The 14,095-nt window shown below is 50.8% G+C and overlaps 1 protein-coding gene and 1 non-coding gene across 6 annotated transcripts in view; both read right to left on the minus strand.

Annotated features, from left to right (window-relative positions):
• The window catches only part of VAC14 (VAC14 component of PIKFYVE complex), a 65,039-nt gene that overhangs the window by 44,602 nt on the left and 6,342 nt on the right, over window positions 1–14,095 (minus strand). For all 5 annotated transcript variants that reach the window (XR_005952372.1, XR_005952373.1, XR_005952374.1 and 2 more), the window contains exons 6-12: window positions 13,405–13,514; window positions 12,329–12,435; window positions 11,199–11,333; window positions 10,783–10,935; window positions 8,692–8,746; window positions 2,187–2,331; window positions 1,838–1,903 (exon numbers count right to left, since the gene is read on the minus strand). Coding sequence is in view for 2 of the 5 variants with exons in the window: in XM_041400516.1 (XP_041256450.1) it covers window positions 1,838–1,903; window positions 2,187–2,331; window positions 8,692–8,746; window positions 10,783–10,935; window positions 11,199–11,333; window positions 12,329–12,435; window positions 13,405–13,514 (771 nt within the window). In the remaining 3 variants the exon portion in view is untranslated. The remainder of the gene's footprint in view (window positions 1–1,837; window positions 1,904–2,186; window positions 2,332–8,691; window positions 8,747–10,782; window positions 10,936–11,198; window positions 11,334–12,328; window positions 12,436–13,404; window positions 13,515–14,095) is intronic.
• TRNAG-GCC lies at window positions 9,708–9,778 on the minus strand. The gene has a single exon. It is a non-coding gene; the product is annotated as a tRNA-Gly (tRNA).

Genomic DNA, 14,095 nt, shown 5'->3' on the forward strand with positions numbered 1-14,095 from the left:
ATACTGACACTGCTGCCAAGCAGGCTCCCTTGGGGAGGGCAGCATCACAGGACAAAGCACAAATACCCTCCGAAGATACGTGTACACCTCGTGCTACACCACACAACATGCAAAGCCCCATCTAGAAGGAGGAGGGAGATGCTTCCTCATCAGAGCTGATGTTTAGCTCACATAGGCCCCCATGCTGACCAGGTGATCCCCAGGCTGTTATCCAGGAGCTTCTGGCAGACAGCAGGGTCACAGCCTGCAGGTGATGTGGGACAATATGACTTTACACACAAATACTGCACTGGCTAAGCAAGCACCCCACATCCCCTTTCCTAACAGGCACTGACACAGCAGGTTAGTTAGTTCAGAGTGTCCTCATCACTCCCAAAAATGTCCAGCTCAAAACGTCTCTACTATTTCAGTAATTTCTATTTCCTCTGCAGAAAGCAGCAAATCTGGTTGACAGCCAGCTGAGTGGTGGTGTTTAATGGATTGACTCATCTATGGATTTCCTTACCAAAAAAAAAAAAAAAAAAAAAAAAAAAAAAAGAAGCAGCCACCTCCAAACATTTAAATAAATAGAAGCCAGGATTAAATAAATCAGCTTAAAATTACTTTTGAGCCATTCCCAGTTATGTCACATGGAGGAAATGCACCACCAGGGTCCTTTCTTCACTGTTTTTTTCAAATATTAATAAGCAGTGTAATTGCAACATGACTCACTGAGATCTCCTGCCAAGCTGGAGAGACTATCTGCAAGATGCAGGCTTTCTAGAGCGTTGCAAAGGCAGATGTGTGCTCGGGGACTCTTTTGGAAAGGTCTGCATTGTAAGCAGCAGGGGATGGAAAATGGCCAGGCAGTTGCTTGCCTTTGCAAGTCATTCCCTTGCTTGCTCATTCCCTTCCCTCCTCTCTTAACGACCCCTCACACATGGGATTTATTGCAGGATTGGGGTTTGATGCTTTGAGCATGTAAGGCACAGCATAGCATGTGATTTTTATTCCATGAGGAAGGTCTGGGATGAGAAACCAGCCAGGATCATTTGTAGTTCTGGGCAAGAGGATCCAGCTGATGGCGGAGGCTCTACCAGTGCCTGGGCCAGCTGTGGGCCATGCTGCTGGCCTCCAACCCAAGTGCTAAAATGCTCCAGGGAACAACTTAGAGGGGGATAAGACAACAACACCACCAAAATTGAGATGACTGGAACCAGAGAAGAAGGGTGAAGAAGCAAGACAAGGAAAGAGGAAAATGGTGCAGCACCTTGGGAGGTGAGAGATGAGGAACTCAACAGCAGAGCAAGCTGGCTCAGTTTGCTGTCTAATTACCTTTGGTCACTTCCAAGCTGAGTGGTTCCCAGCCAACCTGATGCCACTGGGCATCTAGTGCAGCCCTGCCAGGCAATGCTGCTGCTGCTGTCCAAGCAGTGGGTGCTGCTAAACGCCTCATGAATATAGATTTGGGAGTGCCAGCTTGGACACAATCCCCCTTGCATCTTTACACAGGTTGTTGTAAAGCACCTGAATTCCCACTCAACAAGGCTGCTACCCAGTCCCATGGGTGATGCCCCATCTGTAGGCAAAAAGGATTCTTGGGAGCTGGCTTTGAAGGATCAACTCTCAGAGATGGAGAACAGTGTTTCTACATCAGAGAACCCCCAAGACAGCAGGGTTTTCACCTGGGCAAGTACCTGCAGGCTCTGCACTGGGTCTTCTTTGGTTTGGCCAAATGAATAAAACCCCTCAGTGCCAACACTGGCCAAGCCTCACAAAATATCTCAATCCCACCAAAAAACCCAAAGCCCACCTAGATGTGGAGACAATAAGTTTCCAGGATTTTTGCAGCACCTACCTCATCCGACTCATCTGAGAGGGTCCGCAGCAAGATGGGGAAGAGGCTGTCGGTGTGTCGGAACATCTGGAAGCAGAAGGATGGGTATCATCAGTCCTACAGGCCTGGTCATCCACAGGACACTTGCCCTGAGGGTGGCTGCCAAGAGCTTCACCAGCAGTTCCCATCTGAGCTGGAGAGCTCTTCTTCCTCAAGCTATGGGGTATCTGGCAGCCAAAGCCTTCTCAGAAAAGGCAGGTGGACACACATTTGCCAAACTACCAAGACAATTACAATCTGCACTGCTATCAAGGCAATGGAACAGGCTGGGAGCTGACAAGCTCAGCTGAACACTGAGTCCCCAACTTACCTTACGAGGAGTCTTGATGTACAAGTGGTAGAGCCATTTCAGGACTGCAATTCTGGTCATCATCCCAATGGATGTATCACTAAGGTGGTAGTCCAGCACCTGAACTATTCCATCCAGGTTCAGGGTCACCTGTATTCTCTCACAGCTGCATGGAAAGAAAAGCTGGTTCACTGTAATATCCAACTCATTCCTCCCACGGTGGGGAAGTCTACAACACTCCAGAGGCTGCATCAAACACCTCAGCTCAAACCCTCACCAGATGCAACTCACTAGATCAGGCTGCCAAGTCGAGACAGGCCTTGAACATTTCCAGAAATGGGCCATCCACAACTTCTCTGTGAAAACTATGCCAGTGCATCACCATCCTGTGAGTAAAGAGTTTCTTCCTAACATCTAACCTAAATCTTTCCTAGCTCAAAACTGTTCCCCCTTGTCCTATCTACCTATGTAAATAGTCACTGTCCTTTCTTATAATGTTTTGGAAGCAACAGAAATCTTTGGTGCTTTGAGTGTTACCACTTTTCCCAAAGCAGCTGGTACCTACACATGGGAAGGCACCACTCTAAATGAAAACATTAGCATGGCTGTGTGAGAAACTGGTCCATAGTGCAGTTGCCAGATTTGGGGTTCAAAGATTAGAGATCCATGAAACACACTCAGAATCCACCTCAAGGTTGACCAGCTCAAACAGCTTCAGAGAACATTAACCTATGTGTACTCAAACTCCAATCTGATGAAGGCATCCAAGTTCTGCTGATCCCAGTGTATTTGTGCTGAGAATTGCAGAAGGTGCCCTGACTGGCAGTGAGTTTGGGATGCAGCTCTCTGCTACAATCCTGCCTTGAGACCTCCATCTTGCTCCCAAAAGCCATCCCAAAAGATCAGGATAATCCTTCATCATAAACAAGAGATGAGAAGAAGTAATTAGCTTAGTTTGCCCGGACATTGTCTCTGTTAGAAATGGACAGCTGCTGCAGACTCTTAGCTCTTGGTCTCCCAGTTTTTCTCCCTAATAGCTGGGACCTGCATTGGGACAGGTGACCCCAACGCAGAAGTTGCCATGATACAGCATTTTTTATGTCCTGATTGTGATCCTGAAATCTACCTGATGGTTTCCCACCTCCTTGACAGCATGAATATGGGAAGTATCTGTCACAGGAAACTCATTTAAGGAGAGATAATGGTTAGAACCAAGATGGTTGGAGAAGACCACCAAGGGGAAGCTGCACTCAAGAGCCATGTCACGCCTCTCACACCCAAGCTATTGAATTATTCAAGGCTGGAGCAGGCTCTTGCCGATTCTTCCAGTGTGCACAGAGCTGCCGTGCATCTTGTTTGATAAGAAATCCTAAGGGGCAGATTTCTCACGGTATAATTTGCAAGTAGAGCTGTGGCTTAATAGGATTTGATCTTTGCCAGGCCACACGTTGTACGGGCGAGACGAGGAGGCTGCAGCCCCTCAGAGCCCTGCGGGGATCTGACTGCTTGATCTTCCTCACGTAACAGATGCTGGGGGCTGCAAATTGCATTTCACTTTGATGTTGAAAACAACAGCCAAGGGTGAAATGCTCAGACACACAGAACTGAGGGGAAGGAGGGACCCAGAGCATGAGGAGTTTGGGAGAGATGTCCAAGGGAGCAGCTTCCCAGTTCATTTAAGCCAGCCTGCATTTGGTTTTCCTACAAAACCATTTCCCATGGCAGCTGCATAGCCTGCCGTGCTCCCAGTATAGGCCTTCAGATGGAAGAGAATGAAACCATGACCTGGTAACACCTCCACACCAAATATATGCATCGCCTTCAGAGGATGGGGGAAAAGAAACTTCAGGGTAATGCACGTTTTCAGAAGCAAGAGGCCAAAAGGACAGCACAGAGAATTGGTGCCTGAAGCTGGGCAGTTTGGAGATGGCTTTGATGCTGTCACATCCCACCAGCTCCATGCTGCTGTGAGATAAGCGGGCAGGATGCAGGGTGCCATGGGTTGCCACAGCACTGCTGTCTGCTGATGCTGGACTTCTAACAGCACAGCAGAAACTTGCTTCTACGAGCAATTTCCAATCTGGTTTGTGCCAAAATCACTTGTGAAAACCAGTTTTCCATCACTGCTCTTGATGCAGTATCTGGGTGGAGCCTGGGTGGCTCAGCCAAAACCCACGTGAGAGGACCCCAGGAAGTGGCTGGGAGCACCAGGCTGACCTGCAGCCAGGCAGCCCCCAGCCACACTGTGTACCACTGCCCTGTGGCTCTGCTGGGCTCAGCTCCCACTAGGAGGGATTGCAGCTGGGAAAAGCTCCTCACTGGCTACCCTCTGTCCACAGCTGTTGAGATAAACCTTTTAGGGGGGTTGCTGGTGGAGAAGCAGCTCCTTTACTCAGCACAAAACCCATGCACCACCATGAAAGGAGAGCGGTCTGATGAACATGGGAAATTGGGCTAAAAACCTCTCACCAATCCTCTGGGATAGAGTGCCACCAGACTGTCCTGGGCTACCCCCCTTTCCAGGGGTTATGGCAGCAGCTGAGCGCTGCTGCAGCTCCAGAGCCAGGCTCACAGCTCAGCCTGACTCTCCCTAATCCCCAGGCAGGAGGGAGCGGGAGCAGCAGTAATGGCATTGCGTTAACGTGATCCTCTGGGCTGGCCACGCCGCCTCCCAGCGCCGGCATCTGCGGCAGGGCAGATGTCAGATGCAATCACTTCCATCTAACCCACTACCCCAGATTCTCCTCCTGAGGATGAGCGTGGCCCTGGCACCGCCCCCGCTGTTCGCCTGTGACAGCGAGAACATGCTTTTAGGGCAAATTGAGCAATGATGGGGTTGTGCCAGCCTCTCACCTCTGAATACTGGGAGTCTTTGCTCAAGCTCAGTGGTGGGGCAGAGGACCCATCCCACAGCACATCCCCCCATTTCAGAAAGCACCCTTCAGCATGGGAACTGAGTTTACTTTCCCACTACATTCAACCCACAGCAATGTTTTTCACTCCATGTCCTTTATCAACCCATTTTCTCACTTCTCCAAGGGCTTCTGCCTTCTCTCTCCTCAGCAGTCACCTTTTCTCTGCCAATGCCTGAGCTGTCATCTTTCTCCTGGCCTCCTGCCTGGCCCAGCTGCTTTCCTGACCCCATTTTCAGACAAGGTCCAGGCCGGGCTCTAGCCTTTAGGCAAGCCCAGCAAAATGGCCTTGCCAAGGGTGGAAATACCCAGGTTCTTTCATTGTGGTCCAAGTCACAAGGGCAGCTCCCATACAGGCTGGCAGCTGTGCTGCTCAACCGGCTCGAGCCAGCGGCCAGGAGGTAAATAGCTCCTCTCTGCTATTGGCCCCACAAGCTGCCACTTTCTTGTCCTTCATCGCTCTCATTTCAGTGCTCTTGGCTTCCTTCTGCTTACTGCAGTTTCCAGGATCTCCCAGGGAAGCGATGAGGCCAAGGTCTAGGCAGAGGCATCCAGTCCAACAAGCTGGAGATCACTGTGACAAGGGCTGGGGCAGTGTGCCTGGGGTTCCCCTCCAGCTCACCCACCCAAGCATGAAGTGAGAGCAGCAAAGGGAAGCCATCTCCTCACTCCAGGCTGGAGAGAAGGGCCAGGATGAGCCACCCTGGACCTAAAGGCTGTGCAAAACAATCTGCTGGAGAATGGGATTCCAAGGCAGACTTGGTGCCTTAGCTCAAAGCAAGCCATCATGCTGCCTTCAGCCAACCAATCTCTGGGTGCTGCAGAGCACTCAACACCATTTCTATCCTCAACCAAGGCTCTGGGCATGGGGATACAGCAACTTCCAGCATGAGACAAGCAGCAGCTATTTTAGTTTTGTAAGAAGCACTAACTACCACATTTAAAAGCCTGGTTTAATTGCAGGCTCGGGCAGTTCAGCCACGTGGCAGCCACTTGCCCTTTCTGCAGAGCAACACACAGCTTTACATGTCCATGTGTTTCTGACCACCACCTAAAGCAAGAAGGCTTCCTTGCCTTAGGAAGTATCACAAAGGTTCTTCTTGGAGATTTCATGTCCCTTATCTAGTTTGGTGAGGGACTGTGATCCGAGGGACCTTGTCCCATCATGCAGACAGCCTAACACTGACAGCTTCCAGCTGTGCCCGACCCTCTGCCCAGTAGCACCATCAGGAAGTTGTCTCAAACTGTTCAGGTTTAGTTTTGAAACACCAATGCAGTTACAAGAGCCTAAAAGGCACTTTCCAGCTGTTTTGGTCCACTGATGCAGGACAGACATCTGGATCTTCTCCTGTGGCAGCTCAGACCAACGGAAGGAAGCCCGGGCTCTGCTCCAGCAGCCATGCTTCCACCTCCCCTTCCTGATCCAGGCTCACACCAGCTAACACAGCAGCAGCATGCTCAGCCAGGCCATGAGAAGGATCTAGTGCCTTTGAAACGTGGTTCTGGTCCAATTCCAGTGACACTTTTTGCAGAAGCTAGAAGTGGGACCCCCATCTGGATGGGGAACCCCAAAACCCCTCCAGCCCTGCATAGACAGGCTCTCCCAGCAGCCAGATTCTGTCTTGGCACAGACACAGTCTCCATCTCCTAGTGGATGCCACCAGGAAACTCCCTCCAAGTAAAGCTGGCAAATATTTGGGAAGCATTTTGGAGCACGTTTTAGGAGCAAGGGGTGGTTGCATGTGTCAGTCTGTGGCCACAGGAATGTGCCCAGCATCCATGTATTGAGCAGTTCATCTTCTTGGATGGCATCCTCTCAGAACACGGCCCTCTGCAGACATCAGGCCACGATCTCCTCTGCCCCAGCTGACCAAGGTCCTCCCTTCCCTGCTGCAGCAGCACTGTCCCTCTGCAGCCAGCCGGGGAGGGCAGGGGAAGGGGGCGTGAGAGCTGCATGCTTGGCGCTCGGCCATGCTCCCTCACTTGATCGCTGGGGGAAACTGAGGGGCGGGGGGGAACGGGGGATGAACAAAAACAGAAGCAGAGTGACTTCATCTTAAAAGGCAGCTGCAACTTCCTCTGTTTGCAGGCTTTCCAGCTTTTCCCAGCAACACAACAGGCTTCCTGCGGTCCTGCCTTGACACCCAGTGGGCATTCAGCGTGCCGGCAGCTGCCGCTCTCCGGTGTGAATTATGGCTGCTAATGGCCACGGGTGCCAGCTCCCGCCTTCCTCCGGCTCCAGCGCCAAGCCAGACAGCCTGAGCAATGCATGGAGCACCAGGCACATGTCCAGGGCTCCTGTCAGCCATGTACAGCCCTCCCCCAGTCCTGTGTCAGTCCCCAAAACAGATGCAGTGGTGAAAATGTTTGAGGTCCCAACACTGGACCAGCAGAGAGGTCACAAGGGCAGGTAAACCTCTGGAGTCTCCTGTTGAAAAGGGCAAAGGAGGGCTCACCAAAAAGTCCCTCTGCACAATCAGGTCTCAAAGATATGGAGGGTCTTGCCTTCTGTCCTAGATGGTTTTCCCTGGTGGTTGAGCTGTTGACAGAAAATTTCAGCTCAAGCAGCTGTTCTCCTTCCAGCTCTCACTGACACTAGGACAAGTCATCCCAGCTCTCCCTGCTTCTGACCCTCTTCAATTTTCATTCCCCCTCTCCCTCATGTACAAGATCTTCAGGACAGAGCCATGGCTATCACTTGTCCTCTTGACCCAATGCCTCTTCTTTTTCTTTCCCCACCCAGCTCTCCATTTCAGCCCTATGCACATCCACTTCTGCACTTGTTAAACTTCAAGGGCTGAGCAGGGTCAGGACACACCAACCACAAAAAAGCCAGGGAAAATCGTTTAACCACCATAAACCAACATTCAGGTGCCAATGAAATTACCTGTACTTCCAAGAGAGAAAAAAAATTAAGGGCATCATTAAGACCAAGGAGTAGCTGGGCTGTGCAGAAATGCAAAAACGGAACAGAGAGTACAGACCATCAACTTGAAAAGCTGATGCTTGCACTGCTCTGGGATGTATTGTGATGGGCATCACGCCGGTAGGATGCAGCTAAAGCAAGGCAATCCTATTTTAGGGATCACAACAAATAAAAATAAGCATCAGCACAATTAAAGTGTTGGAAATCACTACCTCTGAGTAAAGAAACTGCAGGCAGCAGGAGGAAAGGAAAGCTATTAGAGCAGATGGAGCTGTCCCCCAGTTCACATAGCTGGATGGGAAGAAAGGTATTTGCAGGAGAGATCGTGCTGGGCACAGAACTGGTACAGGGCTGACAAATGCCACAAAAGGCTGGCAGGTGGCCAAGAGCTGTGCAGCCCCAGGTCCAGCCCCATGGGCCTGGGCTCTGGTAGGCTGCCAAGACAGCAGCATGGAACATGGTCAGTCTCTTCAGGGAAGAAACACCTCAGTTCATCATACAGTCAAGACATTTTGGTGCAAATACATCAGAGAGAAGCAGTCAGCTCCTAGAGCATCCCCAGTCATCCACCCTACTGGGACCCAAGAGACCCCAGCTGCCTCCCAGCCAGCCCCTGTCAGTCATTATCTGTACCCCAAGAACCTTTCTCTTCTTCTCAAGCCCCTCTGAAGCAACAAACAGCCCCTACCTGGTTACTGTGAAGACACCACTGTTGCTGGAGTCACCAGAGGCATCCAGAGAACCTGGGGGCAGAAAAACAGGAGACACAGCTAATGTGTTGATGGGGAAGGCAGACAGCAAGACTGGGAGGCTGGAGAGCTGCATGACCTTCTGCAAAGACACCACCAGTCATTGTCTGAGGGTCCAGGGACCCAAGGGATCCCTTCTGCCTGCAGTGAGCATTTTACTCTCCTTTTCAAGCCCTTCTCTGCTGCTAGACAAGCTGGTACAGAACTGCACTTACCCAGCAAAATGCAGATAGGCACAGCTTCAGACCACTGCCCCTGGGTCCTCTCCTCTGTAAGAGAGACCCAGACACATCCTGCTGATGGTTTCAACCATTCTCAGAGAAGCAGCTCAGAACTGCAGGGTTGCCTTTGACCCTCTTGATTTCAAATCCTAGATATACCACATGCACAGTGAAAGTAGACTCCAAATCAGGACATCTCCACTTGGCCATAGCCTGACTCCAGGTCACAGCCAAGTGACTCAAACAGCTTTCCAACCTCTGCTCCATGCTAAAACTGGGTCTCACAAGCACGGTGACAAAGCATTACAAGATGAACTTGACTCTTTGTGCCCCCTTGTGCCAAAAGCCTCTACTCACACAAGCAACATCACCACATCAGCACACCCAAGGAACAGAGCTGAGTTTCTCATAGAAAGACATCATAATTTTATCTGATCCTGACTGCTTCAATGTGCAATTTGACACCACAGGGGCTGAGAATAAAGCAATTAAGCTTTCTGTTGATATTTTAAAGCTCTTCTGTGATAGATTTTAATACAAGATATACAATACTGCTGTGCTACGGCAGTAAATTCTTCTGCTTTATCTCATCTAGTAAAAAAAACTGTACAGAGTTAGGTAATGAAAGCTTTTGAACCTTTACTGAAGACTAAGATGCTTATTTAGACTGATATTTTGAGGTGCCTGGGTCCACATTACGGATTAAAAACAAAAAAAAGGAGGAAAAAGCATGTTGCATTGGCCGGGAATCGAACCCGGGCCTCCCGCGTGGCAGGCGAGAATTCTACCACTGAACCACCAATGCTGCGCTGTGCGCTGCCCCACGCGCCTGCGGCGTGCTCCTGCCACCCCAACTGCTGCCCACACCCCACTGCCACCGCCCCTACCCCGCAGCTCCCCAGCAGCTCCCCCGCCTCCCACTGCTGCTGTCGGACAAGGAAATCCTTCAGTCTTCATCCCATCCTCCTGCTCCCTCTCATGGCAGGATTTTCCAAAAGCCACTGGTGAGCGTGTTACAGGAGAGCACTGGGCTGAAGGTGCAGCTTTAGAAGGACTCAGATGAGCCTTTGTGATTTAAACATTAACACGTATTTCACACACCTGGACAACAAAGATGTGTTGTACCAGAAGAAATGTTCAGTCATGCCAGGACAACAGCATCCAAGGGATGCTGGATGGGGGCTAACACCACTGCTGTTCCTAAGCACTGATTCATGGGGACCACTTAGTTTCTTTTCACTTGAACTCTCCTTCAGGTCTCCCATCCCATTTGCAAACTTTCGCCTTTTATGTTCTCGAAATTTTAGGACTGGGACAATACCTGCAAGATGGTCTGGAGGGCACCATGAATCTGGAAAGGATCCAAAATTCTTCTCCTTTCTGTTCTCTACCCTTCCCCACCACACATATCCTCCATGAATGTCTTGATGCTCTCCCAGGACTAATACAGCTCTCTGAGTTCTTCTTTGGGTGATGATGCCTGCTCCCAAACTAGAAATGATCTTTTCAGGTCAACTTGGTAACTATGTTGAAGGGGAGCATGGTGAAAGGATGGGGATGCTCACCAAGGCACACAGCAATGCAGCACCACTTGGGCTCCAGGTCAGACCAATGACCCTCTCATGCAGCTTGCAACAAGCGTGTCTGTCTCACCAGAGGATCATCTGTGCAACATGTTTCCTAATAAAGCACAGAGGTCCCATGTACTCTTAGCTGCTCCAGGACACCAAACCAACTCAAGAACTTCCCTTGAGAACATTCCCTTAACGTTCCTGACACCTCTACTGGTCCAGACCAACTGGGACTCACCGGTGGTCACTGCCTCTGGCCTGGAGTCGGACTCCTCCGAGGTGGGCTCTGCTGGTATGGTCATTGATGGCTTGGCCTCATCCATTTCATCATCCTCTGGGATGACCAGCTTCATTAGGCTCTGGTTGCACACGTTTGCCACCTCCTTGATGTCTGAGTGAAGGCAGTGTAAGGAACACGCAGTCCCACACATGGGCAGGTGCCGGCCATGGAGAAGCCACTGCAGCCCCACCAGAGCTGCCCCAGCCCAGCTACTGCAAGCCCCCTCACATCCAAAGGGCCAGTGTGGGTGTCAGCACTTGGCACGAGAACTTTTCCTGCACCACAAGGGCAGGACACAGGCACTGGAATGGGCGCTTCCCTGCGGGATGCTGTAGCAGGAATGGAATGGGAGCAGCTCTGAGCTACAAGGATACTCTTCTTGCGGTCATCGTAGGAGAGACACGGCAGGACGGCGGTCAGGATCCCTGAGGAGTAGGGCAGCATCACCCGGCCAGCCAGCTGGATGAACTCCCGCATCCAGCACATGGCTGTCAGCTGGATCAGGTCATCTGGAAGACACGAGACAAAGGTGAGGGAAAGGGCATCACAGGCTCCACAGGCCAAGGACCACCTGCAAGCAAGGAGCTGCCTCTGCTCCATCCCGGGAGAAGCTCATCTGAGACAATTTAGTCCCAGAGGAGATCAGTGAGACCAGAATTTCCAGTGAGCTTGAGATGAAACACAATAATTAGGTTTCACTTAACCCAGTTCAACCCATAATGCAGGTTTCCTCATTTACAAGTATTCTGTCAAGCTTCCCAATGCATAATGACATTTCTTCAGTCACACCCCCTGCACCTGTGTGTCCGGGTCTACCATCATTCCTAGAGGTGGGGTTTTAACAACCTCCCTAAATTCTGGAAAAGGCACCATTGCCATGGCACTCTGTTGATGCAAGGCCAGATTTTAAGCTTAAACAGTGTAAATTAATTGAAGTTTGTTTAATCAAGAGCAACCAATCTACGTCTATCTATACTTTTCTATCTCCCAGGAAACCCACACCCATTCAACAGCATTTACAGAATACAATGAGCAAAACTTGGGAACAAGATCCTCCTCAGGAAACACATCCAGCTGCAGCTGTAACCCTCTGCCTACACAGCAGACCCATGGGAGCCATACTGCAGCACTGGCACAGAGCCCACACACATCCTTGACACTCTGACCTATGCACCAAGTGCAACCAGAGGTTACAGCAAGACCTTAAAGAGATCCTCCCAGAAGTGCTGGATATCCACAGGTGTCAAATACTTTTTAGGCCCCTCCCTCTTGGAGGATGCCAGACCTGTGTCGTGGTTGGGGGATCTGCAGTACAAAAGCAGTTGTGGCAACTGTAGGAGAGCTGTCTGTTCCCTCCTTTCAGTGGGATTTCCATAAACAGTGACAAAAAAAAAAGGTGAGCAGCTGAGCTGGTGAACAGCCTGCTGGAAAACTCCTGGCCTGAATCTACAGTCGGCACCACAAACCAGGAGGCTGGTGCTACTGCCTGGTCCTGTGCACTCACCTGCTGCCTGGCAGTGGATCACCAGGATATTGGCCATTTCTGCAAACTTCACACTGGAGGGATTCTTCTTGATCTCCTTGAGGAATTCTCCAAGAGCCACCTCACACCTGTGGGGAGGCAGAGCAGCTGGTCAGTGCTCGATCACCTTAGACAGAGCAATTAGGGAGAACTTATAGAGACTGTGTTCTCCAGATGCATGTGGAGGGATGCTGGGGGCACGGCAGAAGTGTTTTTGCACAGAGGCAGGGGCACGAAAGATGAGGCTGACAAGCTCACCCTGCCCCACAGCAGAGACTGCACACAGGTGCAAGGACAAGAGGTGATGGCAGCAAAGAGCCCCCCACAGCTTCCACAGCTCCCCCACAGCCACCCAAGTTCTGTGGATATGGAGGTGCCTGGGATGAGGAGCAGTGAGGCAGGTGATACCCAAAGCTTTCAGTGCTTGTTTCTTGACATGTGGATGCTGGGAAAAAAAAAGAGATAGGGAGGATCCAGAAAGGCTGTGCATCAGGATAGACCCAGGCCAGTCTCACCACTTATGCCCTACAAAACCAGTCCAGCCACTCTCTCCCACCACAAAATGCCAAGATCCTTTGACTTCCATGAGAACACGTAGACATTCATGCGCTTCAAAATGCCTCTGTCTTGGGACCAGCAGTGTATCTGTGCAGCAAGCTCCCAATCCTTGCTTCTCTTCTCCAGCCAGGAGACACTAGGCTGGAGCTCTGCCTTGCCAAGAAAGTTTCTCATGCTGCAAGTTTCTTCAGAGAGCTCATGCCCATCCTAGAACCACACACGAGCCTCTGTGGCTCTGAAGTCAGGTGCTGGGAAGGCAACAACTCAACCAAGCCAAAACAGTTTGTCCCCCAGTTCAAAGAATGGCATCCTCCATGACCACGGGACACAGGAGACCCTTGCCAAGGACACTTTGATCCACTGCCCAAGCCAATTTGTCCCCCACCACACACATGGAGCTTCACTGCATTTACACACAAGAGTTGAAAATCAAGAGAAAAAGTGATGGGTGAACAGCGAACATGACACAGTCCTTGCAACCAGCCAGCCTCCACACTCACATTTTCCGTATCTCCTTGCTGTTGTCTCCCAGGATCTGGAAGAGTCCATCTAGGATTTCTGGAAGGTAATCCAAGAGGTTGATATCAGGCACGGACTCTAAGACCAGGATCTAGATCAGGGAAGAATATGAAAGAAGAGGTGAGTTTTCAAGACGCCGACTAACATCACCAGCCCAAATGTGGCAGGATACTGAGGAATTCAGAGCTGAGCTGTGTGGGGTAGGGGGAAGGAAAAGAGGACACTGTGGAGCTGCTCATCTTGGGAAGCAGCTGAACTAGCACAGCAAGCAAGCAATCAGCCTGCAGCAGTGCTATATTTCCAATCACAACTCTGCTAAACAAAGCAGGGATCAGGAATGACTGCCAAGACACATCCAGGCAGACCTTGGGTGGCAACAGCATGGCTGAGAGGGGGAGCACAGGGGAACACATCTCCCCAGACTTCAGCCAAGCACCGAGAACTCCTGCTTTGTACAGAAAGGAGAGAGCAAGTGGAGATCCCTTGACTCCTGGAGAGCAACATCTCTCCATCACCTCTGCATGATGGAAAGCAGCCTAGCACTGTCCCTTGGGAGACCATAACCTCTAGAGCACAGTATGTCCATTTAGACAAGCAACACTTTGAGTGTACTTTCTAACTTGATGTGCCATGTCCTGAACAGGCTGACAGAAGTGCACTGCCATGTCCCTG

The sequence above is a fragment of the Onychostruthus taczanowskii genome, unplaced genomic scaffold (assembly GCF_017590055.1).
Source record: "Onychostruthus taczanowskii isolate IOZ18803 unplaced genomic scaffold, ASM1759005v1 scaffold18, whole genome shotgun sequence".
In the NCBI taxonomy this organism is placed as follows: Eukaryota; Metazoa; Chordata; class Aves; order Passeriformes; family Passeridae; genus Onychostruthus; species Onychostruthus taczanowskii.